Below are 17447 nucleotides of genomic sequence, written 5' to 3'. Positions count from 1 at the left end.
TAGAAGATCTTTCACATTTGCAGTGCTGAGCATGGTCATGTATATTTAAACAATGATGCTTTCTCAAGTTGTATTGCCTGAAATCATCTCAGGAAAAAAAGCTGCGAGATTGCTTATTGAAGTAAGTGACTTATTGTGTCACGGAGTGGTATCAAAAAGTCAAAAGCTGCTAGTTTCTAGTGTTAGTGCAGCATATTCATCCATGGACTCTGCTTATTAAGCAAAACACTGTAAGCATTTGTAACTGCCACCCTTAATGATGCATTGCTGTGGTAACCATGAAGTCACATGTCAGCATCATGACTGGGGCGTCTGCGGCGGTGGAGTCCTGTGCTCCGGAAGCCTGGGTACCTTTCGGTTAATGTTTGGTTGCTTGCTTTCCTCCATCCACCCTGCCTCTTTGCCTTTCTTAACATTTGCTTTCTCCTTATTCTGCCTGCACAGTTTCAGTGCTCGGGATATGAACACATCGAGGTCAAAGAGGCGGTCTTTCTGCTTGACGGGAAGTGACTCCAAGGTGTCAGCCTTTAGCGGCTTAGAAATGGAGGAAGTAGAGGAAAGGGGCTGAGACTCTAAGGGAGGCAGAGGAGGCAGAAGAGGCGAACTCGGCAGTGACATTGGCAGAGGTGACTGAGGGGGAAGTAAAGAGGTGGGAGATGAAGGGAGAAGAGAGGGCAGGATATTGGAGGAAGACGTGATAGGAGGAAGCGGGCTCAGCCTGCCTAAGTCATATTCAGCTGATGGTATTTGCGTGTAGCGGAAGACTGAAGCTTGTAGGTCAGTAGGGGAGAGAGGGAGAGGTGGAGAAGAGGTATAACATGAGGGGGATTGTTGTTCTAAAGAAGGACTGGGACTTGGTGAGTGCAGGCGAGACTGGGTGCTCTCCACCCAGCGGGATATTTCCTGAAATAAATCCCCCGTCTCCTCCTCTTCTTCTTCCTCATCTGCCTCCTCCCCCTCTACCTTCATCTCTCCCAGGTCCTCCATGCTGCCACCGATAGGCTCAGCCGGCACAGGGAAGCTGTTCGTGTTTCGTTTCCAATGAGACAGATCCAGAATCAGCTTAGGCTCTGAGTAGTGCTGTGGCTTTCCTTCACGCCACGCTATTTTGTCCAGGTATGATGGAGACCCGACTTTGTAATCACAGGAGCGGCCACAGTCAAGCTCCCCGAATCCCAAACCACAGGCCCGTTCCAAAGAGGAGTGAGAGTTTTCCAGGAAACGTTCAGCCGAACTACTGTGAGAGTATTTGCGTGGGTCAACCTGTATATCAACAAAAAGAGAGGAAGAAGATGATAAATGATGTGATATGAAAATGCCCAATTAAAGTCTCAATGCGATAAGGATTGTTTTTTTGTATGTCTAACCTGAGCCTCCTCCAACAGCGAACTCGAACTGGCCCGTGGATCCCTCTGCACCTCCTCCTCCTCTGTAGTGTCTCCCAGATCAGAGGTCATGTGTCCAGGAGGCATGCAGCGACACCGTCCGCCTGACTGCTGCCAGCACATATCTGTTGACAAACTGTTCTCATACCTGGAAACAGGAAGCACTCAAATTTAGCTAAGCCTTACGACTGGGCAGTGCAGATGCATAGTAACAGACATTGTGTTTTTGGTTTTGTATCTTGGTATATGCTGAGGCACCAGTAGACTATACTTTTTTATAAATATTTTCACTTGACTTTCCTCAAAAGCAAATTAACTCCACAAAAACAGAAGAAGTCACAATGTTATTTAAGACTTCAATTAAAATATTCATTTATGTTGCAAGAGTCACACTATGCTGAAATAGGTTTGTAGATCAGTCTGAAAATAATAGAAAATACAATTTAGGTGGGTCTTTTAGAGAGACCTTACACATCGGACTTCATTCAAGGCTGAGTATGTTATTCCAGTAAAACTGTAAGTTATTACAGTAAAACTGTATGTTACTACAGTAAAACACGCACGCATGCACGCACGCACGCACGCACGCACGCACGCACGCACGCACGCACGCACGCACACACACACACACACACACACACACACACAAACACACAAACACACACAGACACACACCTGTCCCAGTGGATGCTGGAGGCCTGACTGTTGCTGTTGCTTAGGCTCTGCTCAGTGATGAGGCTGTCCTCCAGCTCGTCCTCGATGCGGAAAGGATGTGATGACGTGGGCTCGTCATTTGGACAGGAGTACTCCTGAAGGAAAGGGTGGGACAGAGCAGCTTCAGCTGTCAGCCGGTCCATGGGGTTGAATGTCAAGATCCACTGCAGAAAGTCAACAGCTGGGGGTAGAAAACATGAAAGGTGAGAGATAAGATGAGGAAAAGAAACTAAACTAACTATCTCTGAGTGAGATAGTTTATGAAATACAATTTCATTCATATTCTTCCCTCAAGACTAAATGACTTATGTGAGCTCTATATGTGAGAGAAGCTGCAGTTTCCTGTTTTTTCTCATCACACTCCCATTGCTCTTATTTTGTCTCCACTCTATTTCCTGCTACTTGACCTCCCCTTCCCTTTCCATCTCTCAATCCCCCCTGCTCACCCTGAGCATCCACTTCAGGCATCAATTCAGAAAAGGGTTTCTTGACTTTCCATCCGTGACTTACATACGAAGGCATCACCTGGAAGTGAAAGTTTCAAATATGTTTTACTTTCATTGCACTTCTTTGGATTTCTTTCTTTTTATTCATAAACTGTGATGTGTCTCTTATTATGGTTGTCTCATGTGAAATCATGCATTATTATATTCAATGATTCTGTAACCTTTGCTGCAAATAACATATTACACCATAGGACTGTTGTACTAAATGAGATGTGTTCACAAGCCTGTAGAAAAATACTCAATGACAGATTTTCAAGCTACAAATCATTAAATACTGGAACATTTTGTCAATTGTCCACTATTTATTATATATGAATGGCATATTGTGATGTTAATATTTTACTTTGTGACTTCAAAGTGGTTTAATTATAAACTGACTCTTGAAATACACTTTTCCATGAGGCTCTTTAAAATAAAATTAGCTCTTTACTGGATGCAACAAAGACAAAGTCCATGCTGAAAATAATCTTGACCTTGTGCAGAACATTTGAGTCTAAAGCTGTGGACATGCTGTGACACCCTGTCAGCGTCAACACTGCAGCAGCCAGTGGGACATGTCACCTGTAGCAGATCCTGCCTGTCCTCCTCTCTCAGCACGGGCACTGAGTTGAGAATGAGCTGCATCTGCTCCAGCTCATGAACTCCTGAGAGAGAGAGAGAGAGAGAGAGAGAGAGAGAGAGAGAGAGAGAGAGAGAGAGAGAGAGAGAGAGAGAGAGAGAGAGAGAGAGAGAGAGAGAGAGAGAGAGATGGCCAATCACAGAGGAGCAGAGATGAGACGGCGCACCAGTTACATAAGCCAAAAACTGGATGTTGCGGTATGATCTTTCCAGAGAATGAAACAGCATGCCTGACTTTATATTAACTTATAGTTCTAAATAAATATAACAGCAGCAAATCTTTTCAGTTAAAATCATTGCGCTACATCACTTTTTTTTCATGTCTTTGTGATAACTGATCAACTTAGGAGCCTTATTTGAGACTAATATTGCCTCAACAACCTGGGTTGAAACTATCTTTCTTTTTAGGCCAAAACTGTGACATAAAAAAACAATTGATCACCATGTGTCTTATGATGACACATGGTGGTCCAACTTGAACGAGCCCTGATATACCAGCACCTTCAGAAACGTTAACATTTTGGTGTTTAGTATTCACACATTGAGAGGAATTAGATGCTGAGCATATTTGACACTTGATTTTTGTTATGCTTAACATATCCGCAATTATGGTAAAAATGCAGCATTGCGAGTTTTCAGCGTTAATCTTCAACCCCAGGGTGTTCTGTCTAATACATACCAGCAGGTGGTGCTCTATATCAACAGCATTGAGGACTTTTGGATGAGACGACATTGTGAACAAAAACATCCCTTTTCCTTGCAAGTCTGTTGGTTAATTGAAAAGCAAATGCAAACGTCTCCACCAGCTGATGTGTTAAATTGCATCCTGCAGAAACAGCTGGTGCCGGGGAGTTCATGACATTAGCCTGTGGCGTAGAGGGCTGGTGGAGGTCAAACCAGCCCGTCAGGAACTACTCTTGCTATAGATGGTGAGAATTTCTGTCATCATTGTTATTCTGCTCAGGCAGAAGAAGAAGCCTACAGAAAGAGAGGAAACTGTCTTCTGCGGAGGACACTGCTTGACTCTAACAGGAGGCCACCCCGCAATGTGATGCAGTCTAAGATGCGTGCATATTTTTTAATAAATACTCAATAAGTAACAAAAAAAACTCCCCCAAATTTACTTGAATACAACTAATTGTAATCATGTTGTGAATACGTTTATACATTTATGAATTTTATTTTAGTTACTGAAGTTTCAATGAGTTTGTCACTGGTTACCTGTAATGAGAACGGTTGCAGGTTTATGGAGTTTCAATTTCAGCCAGAGTTGCTCCCTAAGTTGTTATTGGTTTGAGTACCGGTACACTCCGAGTTGGAAGACGAGCACTCCATTAATCCTAAACTGCCTCAGTCCTGACAAAATGAAATACTAATACAAAAAAACTTTAGCATATATCCAAAGTACACGCATGTATTGCAGTAAATACTAGTTTACTTTATAAAACTCTATCAAAATATTGCTAGTGAATCTCAGCTGCTTTGTTTCTACCAAGTAGTTCTGACAAACGTTTTAGAGCATCTTCCTCCAAGTGATGCCATGCCAGGTGTCAATGTAAAAATACTATACAGTAATCCTCAAGTAACTCAGTCCATTAACATTAGCATTGCCCTCTCCCCACCGTGCCAGTAATGCATTAGCAACATTACATGAACAATAATCTATCACCTTTTTTGTTGTCTTCTGCTAAATGCATGTTAGTATTTTATCTCAGCTTCTTCTTGATGTCAGTAGTTAATATAGTTATTAAAGCGTTACTCACATAAACAGTGAATAAGCCATCAGAGTGACCCACAGAGGGATAATGGCTCATTGTTGTAAAACAGTTATATGTACATTATAAAGGCATCTGAAAGCGTATCACTGGAGTAAAATTTTACTTTATCAATCATTTGATATCAAAGGGACTCAAGTGTTCATGTGGAATAATATTGATAACTTGCACTGTTTATTCATCTACAAGGCTGTTCAGATTGATGTTTAGTGTAACTTTCCTTTGAAACCACTATTTACTGGAGTTTTTGTATAACTAAAGGGCTTTTTTACTTTTTTTCTTCTCAATTATAATTGTTTGGCCAGATTATCTTTCGTACCATTTTTTGCAAAACACGTAATTTAACATAATAGAGTTCTAAGAGATTGCACAACAAATGTTAGAAGTACCTGCAAAAAGCATGCGTCCAGTGAGCATCTCAGCTAGGATGCAGCCAGCAGCCCACATGTCTATGGCCTTGGTGTAGTTGTTGGGTGACAGGAGCAGACGGGGGGAGCAATACCACTTAGTTACCAAACCCTCAGACAGGTAGCCCTAGGTAGGAGGTGAGTGAGGCGAACAAGACATATTTTTTTTTTAAAAAGAAGGGAAAAAGAGAGAAATACAAAAAGTTGAATAAACCCAGGATCAGAATGTGATACTGTGGTGATATTGTTGATGAACATGCAACCACTTACACTGAACCTGTAAGTCTGCGTGCAACTTAAAATGAGTCATTTTCATTTTTTGCAATATAGCTGAGAGTTTGTTGGTAGGTCTTTTTTTTCTTTCTTTTTTTTCAAAAGCACCTTGAATGTTGGCTTTTACATTGAGCTCAACAAAATGTTATGATTTACACCCACATGGAGACATGAACTACACATTTTAAAGTGATGTTTGAGCGCAATGTTGCAGCAAAACAATGCGCCCTTCAATTCCATCTGAAGTCACTGAGTTCAGTCAAACCTTTGATGCTCAGCTGTGTAACGACATAAATCTTTTCATTAGCAATAATCCGACAGAGCGCCCTTCTGCTGTTTACTTGAGTTCACCTTGTGAATAATGACAACTGTGTGTATGGAGATGAGCCCCAGGAAAGCAGCACCACATAAACCAGATGAGGCTTTCTTGTTGCTATTATTAGCACTGTCATCACCTCTTCTGCATCACTCCATCTCTCACTTTGACATCTTATAATACATTTCTATTGGTTTTTTTATATATACTCCTGCTGAGACAAAAAATATTGTACCGTACAAGAAAGATAAAAACTGAACATTAAAACATATCTTTGTATTCCAACTCGCTAATGGTTTTCCCATTTGACTAAAATTCAGAGGAAAGACACCTCTATGGTTGAGCCCGCAACAAAGTTATACCCAAATATTTCTAATAGAACACAGGCCATGCCTCAGCCAACTTTTATATACCTTCTTAAAAAGCCTTGAGTTTTCACCCGAAAATGTCACAAGTAAATTGTACTACTGTTAAGAGCAGCTTTCTGTCTCACAGGAAGGCTCATCACAGTCTGACACTTTCATGGTGTTTCGCTTCCACCATGTTCGCCTCTTTTCTGCCAGTCTAAATGGATTTCCAGAACATTACTTAATTAAATAAAGCTAAATGACAAAATTGGTATGCAGTTTGAAGTTCACAGTTTTGACAATGACCATTACGTAAAATATGTATCTACATTTCTTCTGTACACTAAAACATTGCACAATGATTATACTTTTATTGTTATATACAATATTATTCAATGGTTAGAAAATGAGTACCAGTGTGAAACCCAGGCGGCAGTGCCAAATATTCCCTGTATTCCCTATTTCAGTATTCCCTTTCTTTATCCAACTCCCTTACCCTTCCTTCTCTACAATCTGCTCTTATCTCCCCCATTTACCTTAACATGTATACTGTATTGTGGGAGAGAGAGAGAGAGAGAGAGAGAGAGAGAGAGAGAGAGAGAGAGAGAGAGAGAGAAGAAGGGAATCGTTCATGATCAGCAGGTGAAATGCCTGAATCAATGTGTTTATTCATTGTGGGCCTCCCACATCACTGCTCCCACTGATACGTCACTTCTTGCAGCGTGCCCCTGCACTGAATCTGGCCGGGTAGAAAAGGATTTATTCATGGAATAGCTGTAGGAGTTGCATTGCGCCTAGGATACAGCATTTTATGAACTTTTCTGTTGAACTGAATAATTTAACCTCTTTACATGTCCAGTTAACTTGTATCATGATGCCTTTGCATCTGAGAGTCATATTTAATGCCCACCTAACTTTGGAGATGATATTTAAAGAACATGTTTTAACTCAGGCAAATATGTCAAAGAAAATTGTTCCAATTTATACTCAGTTGTTCAAGCTTGAGTGTTGATTTGACTGCTGTCATGCATTTTATGTATAGGAATAAAGTAGCGGTTCTTCCTTCGACTTCGACAGATTCCAAATGCTGAACACTTGCTTTGTAACTATTTGCCTCTTGAAATCTGTGTTACGCCTGTCTTGTTCACAGTAAAGCTTTCTTTTTATGAAGGCTTTTCAAAGCGAAGATTATTTTCTATGGGAAGTTCCTCACCATTATCACCAGTATCTGATATAATTCACCTATTCTAGTTACTAGACGTATGCTATTAGTTTTATTCTTGCTGTGCCACTTTATCACATTGTTAAGGACAATACTATATAAATAAATAAATACAATTTCAAATGAATTGCCGACATGCACACCGCTACTTTAGATCTGCCTTCATGCTGACAGCTCCCATTTTTCAAATGTTTTTGCAGCTTTTATTCCTTGTACCGCTGTTTCTCTCCTCCACCCTTCATCTTGTTTTTACCTCAGCATCATGACTCCCTTATCCTTTCCTTTCCCATCTGTGCATGTATATTTGCTTTCACTGCACTCTCCTTCTGCTAATGCCCTCCATCTTCACTGCCTGTTCTCATTCATGTTAGCAGCAGATAGCAGAGGAGAAACTGATGCTGAGTGTCCGATGATGGTCCAACAAGCACCCACTCACCTCGCCTCCTATCTGTTCGGCCCTTTTGCTCATCCGTCTTGTCACTGAGATCAGACTTCTGTTTCCTGGTAAGAGTTTGACTGTGATTTTCAGAGTGTCTCTGCATAATTCTATTTTCAAGATGGGGGTATTAGTCTATGATGGAGTTTCATAATAAGCTCAGGTTTAAAGAAAAAAAAAAAAGAAAAACTTAGAGAAACTGTGAAAACATGCCCACACCTCTTTTTCTTCTCTTGTCCCACTTAGCCTTCTTCTTCTTCCTGTCTAAATGTCCCACTATCCACTGTCTCATAATTAGCTCTCATTGCTTTCCCTCCTCTTTCTCCAGACTTCACCCACACTACAGTTTTGCTCTTTCTGACCCCCTCTTTTCTCCCCTTCTTTTCTTCCTGTCCTATAGCCAGGTCATGAATAATTTCTGGGTAGATTCAATGCTGTCTCAGCTGGTGACATTCACACATACACACTTGTAACAACGCCAGGTTCCTACCACTGTAGACTGTAAACAACTTCACAAGTAAATGGGGTTTTTTTCAGCCTCCTGTTTCCCCCTGTTCTCTCAACCCCCTCTGTCATCTCTATTCGCCTGAGTAAATGTTTGTCTGTGTAGTCAAAAGCATACTTTGAGACAGCTCATCAAAAACCTTATTTCAATTCACTGCCTGAGCACAGTTTTCAGATAAAGCCACTGTGATAGCGCAGAGGCCATGTGAGATACCACAGAAATATTAAGAAAAGGCTGGAGTGATTTCTTTGAGCAGTAAATTGAAAATAAGGAGCAGCATCAGGGAAAGCAACAATCTTACCGATCTAATCTTGTTGTCAAACATGACGTATTATACAATCTCATTGGAGTCAGCTGTGATGCGAAAGCCTCTTGGGAATACAATATAAATGAGGCATGAATACAGTGTCATCAGCCTTGTTTATTTGTGACTTTCCATCACAGCTGAAGTCAAGACTTCCCACGTACATTAACACAAACTGTGGGGGAAAGCTGTGCTTTTGCTTTGCATTATTAAGTAAGAGTGAGGACGCTATCACATTCACTGCAGGCATATGCTTAAGTGTCTAAACTGCATCACAAATAGCTCGCCATCATCTTCAACACATCATCATGATCATCATCACACAGGCGAGCACACGCTCATAGTAATACAATTGTATGTTAATGAACAATGAGAAATTGATGTTATGGTGCTTAACAGACTCATCTCAGCTGAGATAGCCTCAGAACGGAGACTATCATCCATCCATCCATCCATCCATCCATCCATCCATCCATCCATCCATCCATCCATCCATCCATCCATCCATAACACTCAAGGACCCAAACAGGACCCAAACACTTATAATCTCTTTCACTTCTTCATCTCTCCTCTTCACACTTTTGTTCCCTTCCTTTTTATTTGTCTCACTTGCTTGCTTTTGTACTTTTCACCCCTCTCGTTTTCTCTCACTTTCTCTCTCTCTCTCCCTCTCTCTGCCTCCCATGCCTCCACATTTCTCACCTTTGCTTCTGCTCAGTTCTTTTACATCTCCTCCTCCCCTGAAATGCACCCCAGTGTCTACACCCAGCTGATCCCCAGTCCTGCGTTCTTAGCTGACAAAGATCGTCTTTCACAAGAGCTTCTCTTCACATGCACCGGCCTAAAAGTCACACAAACATACAGAGATGAACGCACACGCACTCCTCCTGCCTCGCTCGTATTACAGTGCTGCTGTGGGATCTTTGTGCACAATACAGCATAACAATGGAAGAGTAATCAATGGAAAAGTGTCACATTGTTCTCTCAGAACCCTTTATTGATGATTGGCAGGTTAATTGGAGTGTTTTATCAGTGCAAAACCTGACACCAGGTCAGGAGGTTCAAATCCTGGTTTGGGCGTCAGTGAAAGCCAACTACAAAGTCCACTGTTATGGACACAATTTGGCATCAGCCTTGGAGATGTGAGATCAGAAAGCCATCATTATCACAATAAGGATGTCATGTTTGGCTTTAATGTCATTGAACTGTAGTATTTGATTCATTTCACAATTTACGATTCATAATAATGCGACTGTGTCTTGCCTGTTTGTTTTATTCTTGTGAGCAGGATCAGACATCAAACATCATCCAAGATCTCACACAGGCTGATACATTATTCCAACTAACAAATTGTAAAACCAGCAGAATATGTGTGCACCCCACTGACAATCCATAGGAAGACGCTTTTCCAACAGGATACTACCTATAGAGTTTGCGAGACCGAAAGGTGTAGTCTGGTAAAGACAGGACGTTAGATGAACAGCTGTCTTTTCCCTCTTCTCCACACCTCAGTGAAATGGAGCTGAGATAATAGACCTTATTACAATATCTTCCTCTGATTCATCTATCGGTAGGAGAACAGCAGAGTGCCTCAGAGCAATGAGAGAGTGAAAAATCCCTCTCTGCTTCACTGACTTGAATATTTATAGCATGATTTTTTTTTTTTGTGGGAGAAGTCTCAAAAAGTATGAGCCAAAATCAATGCAGCCAATTCTACTGAGTCTTAAACTTTCATGCCTGCTCGTCAAGGAAAGATTATGGATTTATGAATTAATTTAAAAACTTGCAAAGAGAGCACAAACTAAAGAGGAATCATAATTTCAGATGTTTATTGGCCTCCTGACAAAATAAGACTTGGCACTCTGGCTACACTTTGCATAGCTAAAGAAGAGATTAGTTCAACTAATCAGGTCAGTTTGGGAAATGTTTGCGTATGTGTAATGCCACAGATCATTTTAAAGTCTGTCACAGATGAAAGAGGTCAAACTCCAGCAATACGTTTCATACAAATATTGTCTATAGTGCAAACACTTTATTAGTACACCAACAAGTTTCAGCTTGTGTTTTTCATCGGGGTCATCTGGATACAACACATAAGCAAAAACACGTTGTCTCATTAATGAATAATTACTAAAAGTGTTTACTAGATCTTCTTATGTTAGGATTTATTTTCTTGTCCATGTATTTTAGAAGTACTGGAGTTGAAACAGAACAGAGGAGAACAATGCAAAAGAAGAAATGCAGCTTGTGGCTCATTTCTATTACATTTTCCATATACGACTCGTTCAGTTATTTATCAAATGTGCCTGGAAATGATTGAAATTTGCACTGTACAACCTCTGGAAACCTGAGACAGACTTTAATGCACAGAGTCACCACTGTGTGTGTGCTTTGCCATACAGCATATTGTGTTTGTGTGGACGTCCTTGTGCGTCTCATGTTTACCTTGTGAGAATAATGGGGGTCGACTATTCTGGCCAGCCCGAAGTCTCCGATCTTGAGCAGCAGTTGGTCCGTGTTGATGAATATGTTGGCAGGCTTCAGGTCTCTGTGCAGCACATTGGCCGAGTGTATGAACTTCAGTCCCCTCAGCAGCTGGTAGAACAGCAGAGTCGCGTGGCCTGTTCAAGGGCAAAACATTTGATATCAGGACACACTCCAAATGATGAGTCATATTTTTGTAAAAGATAATATGGACATGATCTCAAATTAACTTAGATTTTTAAATATTACTTTACTCTACTTGTGTGATCACTTTAAAATGAAAATATGTAACAATTGTAGCCTTAAACAGTCAAAAACAGCATACAAATAATCACCAGAATGTTGCATGGAAATGGACAAGCTGACCAGCGAGCCACAGCCACTATTGTAATACCACACTTTATCACAAGATGGTGTATTGAGTCACTATATAGCGTGTTCTGTCTTCAAGAACAACAGCGCAGCATTCGGACAATAAACAGAACAGAAAAGTTGAGAAAGGCTGAAGGTCTTGGCAACACTGCTGAAGCATGGAGGAGCTGTCACTCACTACTGCCACTTGGTGGACAAAGGTAGCGTTTCTTAAATGTTGTATACTGTACCTTTAAATGAGTTCAAAACCAAAAGTAAGCAGAACAATAAGTAAGAATTTTGTCTGCAGTGTTGCGAACCAAAATAAAAGTGGAAAAACAAACATAGCTCAATGTTTATCCAGTAGCTTTTAATCTTAAGTGTCATTACTATTGTCGCACCAGAGATAATGTTATATTGAGCTTTGGGGTAAGTAAGCTCCTATTGTTCCATCCATACTACACTGACTTAACTCGGTGAGCAAACCCACATATGTAAACTCCAGAAAGGCCCTCAAGCATAAGTTTAAACTAGGATTTTTTTTCCCCATTATGATGTGAGAATCCTACAAAACATCAAAATGCAGCACTTGTTTTTTTGATCGCCCGATTTCTTCAAAATACAACATCCTTCCATCCAACAAGTCTCCCGATACACACTCCATTCAACCGAAGGTCGCAGACGGCTGTGAAATCAACACAAACTAGTTAAAAGTATCTATAAGGTTCTTGTTTTTTTTTAAATTAGTATTTAATGCATTTAACATTTCAAAAGTATTTTCCCACATACCTGCAGGTAGCGGGCCTTGCTCCAACAGACGAGCCAGATCAGTCTCCATGCACTCCTGGATGATGTACAGAGCGGTCAGCTGGGCCGGGTCCCGGGGCAGTGGTCGCCCGTATGGTGCCAAAACCTCATGAACCCGCACCACGTTTTCATGGTGCAGTCGTCGAGTGATTTTCACCTCCCGCAGGGCGTGTTTGACTGTCACTGCATCTCGCATCACCAGCTTTTTAATGGCTACACGCTGTCCGCACCGCTGGTCCACTGCAGACAGGACCAGGCCTGTGACACCTGTGCCAAGAGGTCGATGGTCAACAAAGTGACTGCTGAGGTCAAAGCCGTGAAGGAAGAGAGGGTTGTCCAGTCGCGCCATTTCAAAGCAGTCCAGATGTGAGAGATTCCAGATATGGACACAGATCGAGTAAAATCTTTAAATGAACATGGTGTTGTTTGTCTCATGCATGCGTTGTTAGGTCTTGCTGGTGATTACAGCCCTGATTCATCGTGTAGCTGCAGCTGGGTTTTTTTTTGTTTTACTCGTCTCAGAAAGTGGTGGCCTACAAACAATTCTGATGGGAATATTATATCAAGAGAGGCCTTGTATTTTGAGCTATACTCAGTATTGCAAGAAAAAGAATGTATTTCCCTCAGGTTTCAGAAAAAACTTTCTTTGTGCACCATTTTATTTCTGCTTATTAAATCATGTGTGGGTTGTTCCATCTCAGAATGAATCATCATGCAATCCTGAACTGAAACATAAAATAACTGCTTTGTTAAAGAGATGAAAATGGAGCCCCATAAAACATTAAAATGCATTAAACTATGCCGTTTGATATAGTGGGTTTGGTTTAGTTCGTGATCTCACAGTAACATGTGCTGGTGAAGAGACTAAACTTCAGTCTTCTCTTCCACATCTTCCACGACTTGCAATAATGGCAACGATTTTTCTCAGCCTGTCTTCAAGTATTTGGTCTTGTGATGTGTAGCAGGAATGGATTTCTCTGTGTATTACTCATACACAAATAGTCACAATGGTCAGTGATCCTGATTAATACTACCCAGGCCAGGGGTATCCATAGAAACAGCCCTCTGTGTGGCGGATTCTGATCTTACTCTTGATGCATCGTGGGACAGCAGCGGGCAGACGGCGGGCTTTCTCTCACGCCTTCTGTAATGGTGTTTCCCACGAGTCCGTGATTCTCATCAAGCAGTCCAAGGCTTTGATGGTTGAGGCAGCGGAGAGGAGGTGAAGGAGGAGGTCACGTGTTTTAGATTCAATGAGACTCTGTCGGCTCCTCCTCTTCTTCCATGATAGCAGAGAGTCTCAGTCAGTCAGACAAGTTCATTCACAGCGAGAGCCACAGTGGGATGCCGGTCAAAGCCTGGGACTCTGGTATCCTGCGTGTGCATGAGTGTGTGTGCATATGTGTGGATACATTTAATCCCTTAGTAATCTGCTTCCTGTTGCCTTCTCATGAATGTCGGGATTTCAGCATCAAGCCAGGGACCACCGTGAGAAGTATTATTAGTCGTGTCTCTCACATCTGCTGCTGCTGATACTAGAGAGAAAAGATGGAAAACATAGTGAACAAATTGGCAGTGCACAAGGAAGATAAAGATAAAAGTTACTTATAAAGAGTTACAGATATAGAGCTTAAGTGCTAACAGGGTTTGCTGCATCAGAGTTACTTTTACATAACACTGACTGACACCGTAATATTAATCTATACAACCAACTTGACATGCAAACAGAAGACAATCATGTCAATCCAGTAATGATTTCTGTCTTGAATAAATCTGTTAATGTGTCACTGCAAAAGGGATCATTTCACACCAGGGCACAGGATCAGTTTATGTGGGTTTAAAAAAAAAAGAAAGAAACCTCCACTTTGCGCTCTTGAATTAGATTACTGACACATTTTCTGACCTGTATAACCTTTTATTTGTCACTGCAGCACATATAAAGGTCGCAAAGCAGTTGAACACAAAATGCGTTGACTTTCTCCTGCCTCTGGATCCCTTTGCTTTGTGAACTCAAACAATCCATCAATCCATAAAACAAATCTCTTTGGTGACAGAGCCCCAAGGGCACGGTTGAGAATGAACTCTCCCTCTATGAGACTCTTTCTTGAAATAACAGGATCAAACACCCAGTATCTGGACTTGCGGCTGCTCGTTTGACAGCCTTGACAATATACGCAAGCGCTCAGGTGTGAGGCTCAGTTGGGCTGAGTGTCAGAGGCTGCAGGAGTGTAAGGTGAGAACAGAGAGAAGAGAGAAGCAGCCTTTACAGTGGTACTGGGTGGGAGGTGCAGCACTGGGGTAACTTTATAAATAATGCATAACCACTAGAGATGAAGGCTGGAGCTCTCTCTGAGCATTACTCTCCTTCATGTTATGCAACGGGAATATGTATAATAAATAAGAACTTGCAGCTTATTGATGCACTAAGAAATCGCAATTTCTGATGGAAAAGGCAAGAATGAGCAGGCTTGGAAACATCGCTTTAAATAAATCTGTAAATTCTGGTGAAGGAGGGAGAAATGAAAGTGCTCTACCACTGGTATAAGCCAGTCTGATGTTCAATTTGTAGGTGATAGCAGATATGAGCAAACAAGGGCACATCTGTTGTACTCCGGCTTTGTGCTACTGCCTCTTTGTCCCTGAGGAGACTCTCTGTCTGTGTTTTCTGCACTTATTGTGTATTTATTTCCACACAAGTGTTGATGTGTCTGTACCTCAGACTGGGAAAAGCTGCATCCTCTCTGCACACTGGCGTTCTGCAGCTGCCTTTGTGTGTGTCTACATCCAGAAACGCCCCAGTGACTGAACAAAAACACTGAGAATGGACTAAATGGAATGAAACACAAACACCAATATCCAGAGAGAGAAAGAGAGAGAGCGAGAGAGAGAGAGAGAGAGAGAGAGAGAGAGAGAGAGAGAGAGAGAGAGAGAGAGAGAGAGAGAGAGAAGAAAAGTGCACCAACCACAGATAGCCCCGTTTCCCGTGTCCATCTCGGACGATCAGGACGGTGTCTGATCTGTTTGTAAGTATCTGAACGGTGAGCAATAACATCAGCAAGCAGAAAGAAAAGCACGCACAGAAAACAGCAGCAACCATCGGGACTCACTGGAGCAGCCGCAGCGTCCACACAAAGATCCGGGGAAGAGGTGCAAGAGATCCGGGGAAGAAGAGAAAGTGAACCACAGCTGTGTGTTTCCCCCCTCTTTCTCTCTCTCTCTCTCCCCCCCCCGGGAGAGTGAGATTCACATCAGACAGCAGGGAGGGAGAAGGCGGTGCGGGTCGGCACTGGGGGGGGGGCGATCCTCCGGGATGAGATAAGCCGGAGGCTGCAATAGAGCCGGTTACCGAGGGCGACTGTGTCCGCTCTGTCTGCGCCTCTGAGGACTGATCGGGGGGAGAGGAGGAGACGAGAGCAGCCCCGATCAGGTGCATCTACCCCGGTGATCTTTGTCTCTCTCATGCACTGACTGCAGCACAGATGATGAAGTCTCTCTCTCTCGCTCTCTCTCTCTCTCTCTCTCTCCCCCCCCCCCCCCCCCCCCCCAGCGGGACCCTGACCTCAGTGAAAACTGCTCTCATCACGACTGCTGAATTTAGAGCTCAGGACCAACCTATTAGATCGAAAAGTACCACGTTGCTTTTATGTAACTTGCCCTTTGTAACTCACACTGGCAATGCAATAGTAACATATTACTGGTAATGCACAATAAATATGTTACTGGTAAAACACTAGAAACATGTCAATGTAAACACAATATTACCATTTTACTGGTGTTGCACTAGTCACGTGTGCGAGGTAAAACACTAACATGTGTGTGTAAACTCACTAGTAACATTTTAATGGTAATATACCAGTACCATTGGATGGATGGATAGAGAGATAGACAGATTAGATATATAGATAGACAGATTAGATATATAGATAGATATATAGATAGATAGATAGATAGATAGATAGATAGATAGATAGATAGATAGATAGATAGATAGATAGATAGATAGATAGATAGATAGATAGATAGATAGATAGATAGATAGATAGATAGATAGATAGATAGATAAAGATAGGTGATGCAACTCAGACTAAGATACTTAAACCACCAACCTCAAAATGGGAAAAAAAAAAAAACATGGAGGAAAATATAACATTCTATTTTCATTTCATTGAAAGTTTAAGTATTTTTTATCATCGCAAGTAAGCACTCTTCTATGTTATATTTTTAGGAAAACAATATCTTGTGGGTGGTACTGCTCCATATAAATTATTGCTGTAGCCACAAAGGAAAGTAGTTTTCACAAATCACTGTGTTTCAGTTTTTGTTCCCTTACAGATTCTCAAAAAATGTTATCAGCCGTCTTAAATATTCATAGATGTAAAAAATGTGTTGCATTTTTAAACATAGCCTAACCATAGCTTAACAGATGAGTAAACTTTAGAATGTAATGTAAATTAAACTATATTTTATCTACGTTTACTAACAGACACCGCCCTATTACATTTCCACATCAAAAAAGGAAAGAAATACAACACGCACTTCATATTGTTGTGGAACAGATGCTGATTTAGCCCATAAAAGTGCAAAGATAACAAATGTGTAGAGTACATGAGGGAAGATTGTTCACTGGGAGATGCAAAAAAAATTGATTCCTACTGTGCCCCTTTTCTTACAGCATTAATAGCATTGTCAGGGTGTCAGTCAATCACATCACATTTATATCTATTCTTTGTTAGTTACTTATGTCTCATGGTTGGAGTGATTCTAAAAATAACTATTTTACGTCACTGTGTGATATTCAACCAAAACTATTTCAGGCAGCTCAGGAAAAAACTGCATGAACTCCAAACTCTGTGTGGGATGGAAGCCTTCATGAAGATGGCGAGAATCACGCAGAATCAAAGTTTCTTTCGCATTTTCAGTCTCTTGCAGTTGTATTGTGTAACAGTGTGTTGACCTGCTAAGGGCCGGTGCCTGCGGTCATCAGGAGTGGGGAGCGT

General features: G+C 41.5%; 1 protein-coding gene across 2 annotated transcripts; it reads right to left on the bottom strand.

Annotated features, from left to right (window-relative positions):
* Positions 1-297: 297 nt before the first annotated feature.
* Positions 298-12799, bottom strand: mapk4 (mitogen-activated protein kinase 4; the record flags this gene model as incomplete). Of its 2 annotated transcripts, none has more annotated exons than XM_080499308.1 (8): positions 298-1263; positions 1368-1533; positions 2061-2280; positions 2546-2624; positions 3167-3249; positions 5388-5532; positions 11254-11429; positions 12433-12799. In XM_080499308.1, 8 exons carry the CDS (start codon positions 12797-12799, stop codon positions 298-300), a joined length of 2202 nt encoding a protein of 733 aa, XP_080355434.1. The 2 variants fall into 2 exon arrangements, with proteins under 2 accessions (XP_080355434.1, XP_080355435.1); XM_080499309.1 differs by having other exon boundaries at positions 1368-1521.
* Between the last annotated feature and the right edge of the window lie 4648 nt (positions 12800-17447).

The sequence above is a fragment of the Blennius ocellaris genome (genome assembly GCF_963422515.1).
Source record: "Blennius ocellaris genome assembly, chromosome: 7".
Classification (NCBI taxonomy): Eukaryota; Metazoa; Chordata; class Actinopteri; order Blenniiformes; family Blenniidae; genus Blennius; species Blennius ocellaris.
This window is presented reverse-complemented; position numbering and strand designations above follow the sequence as displayed.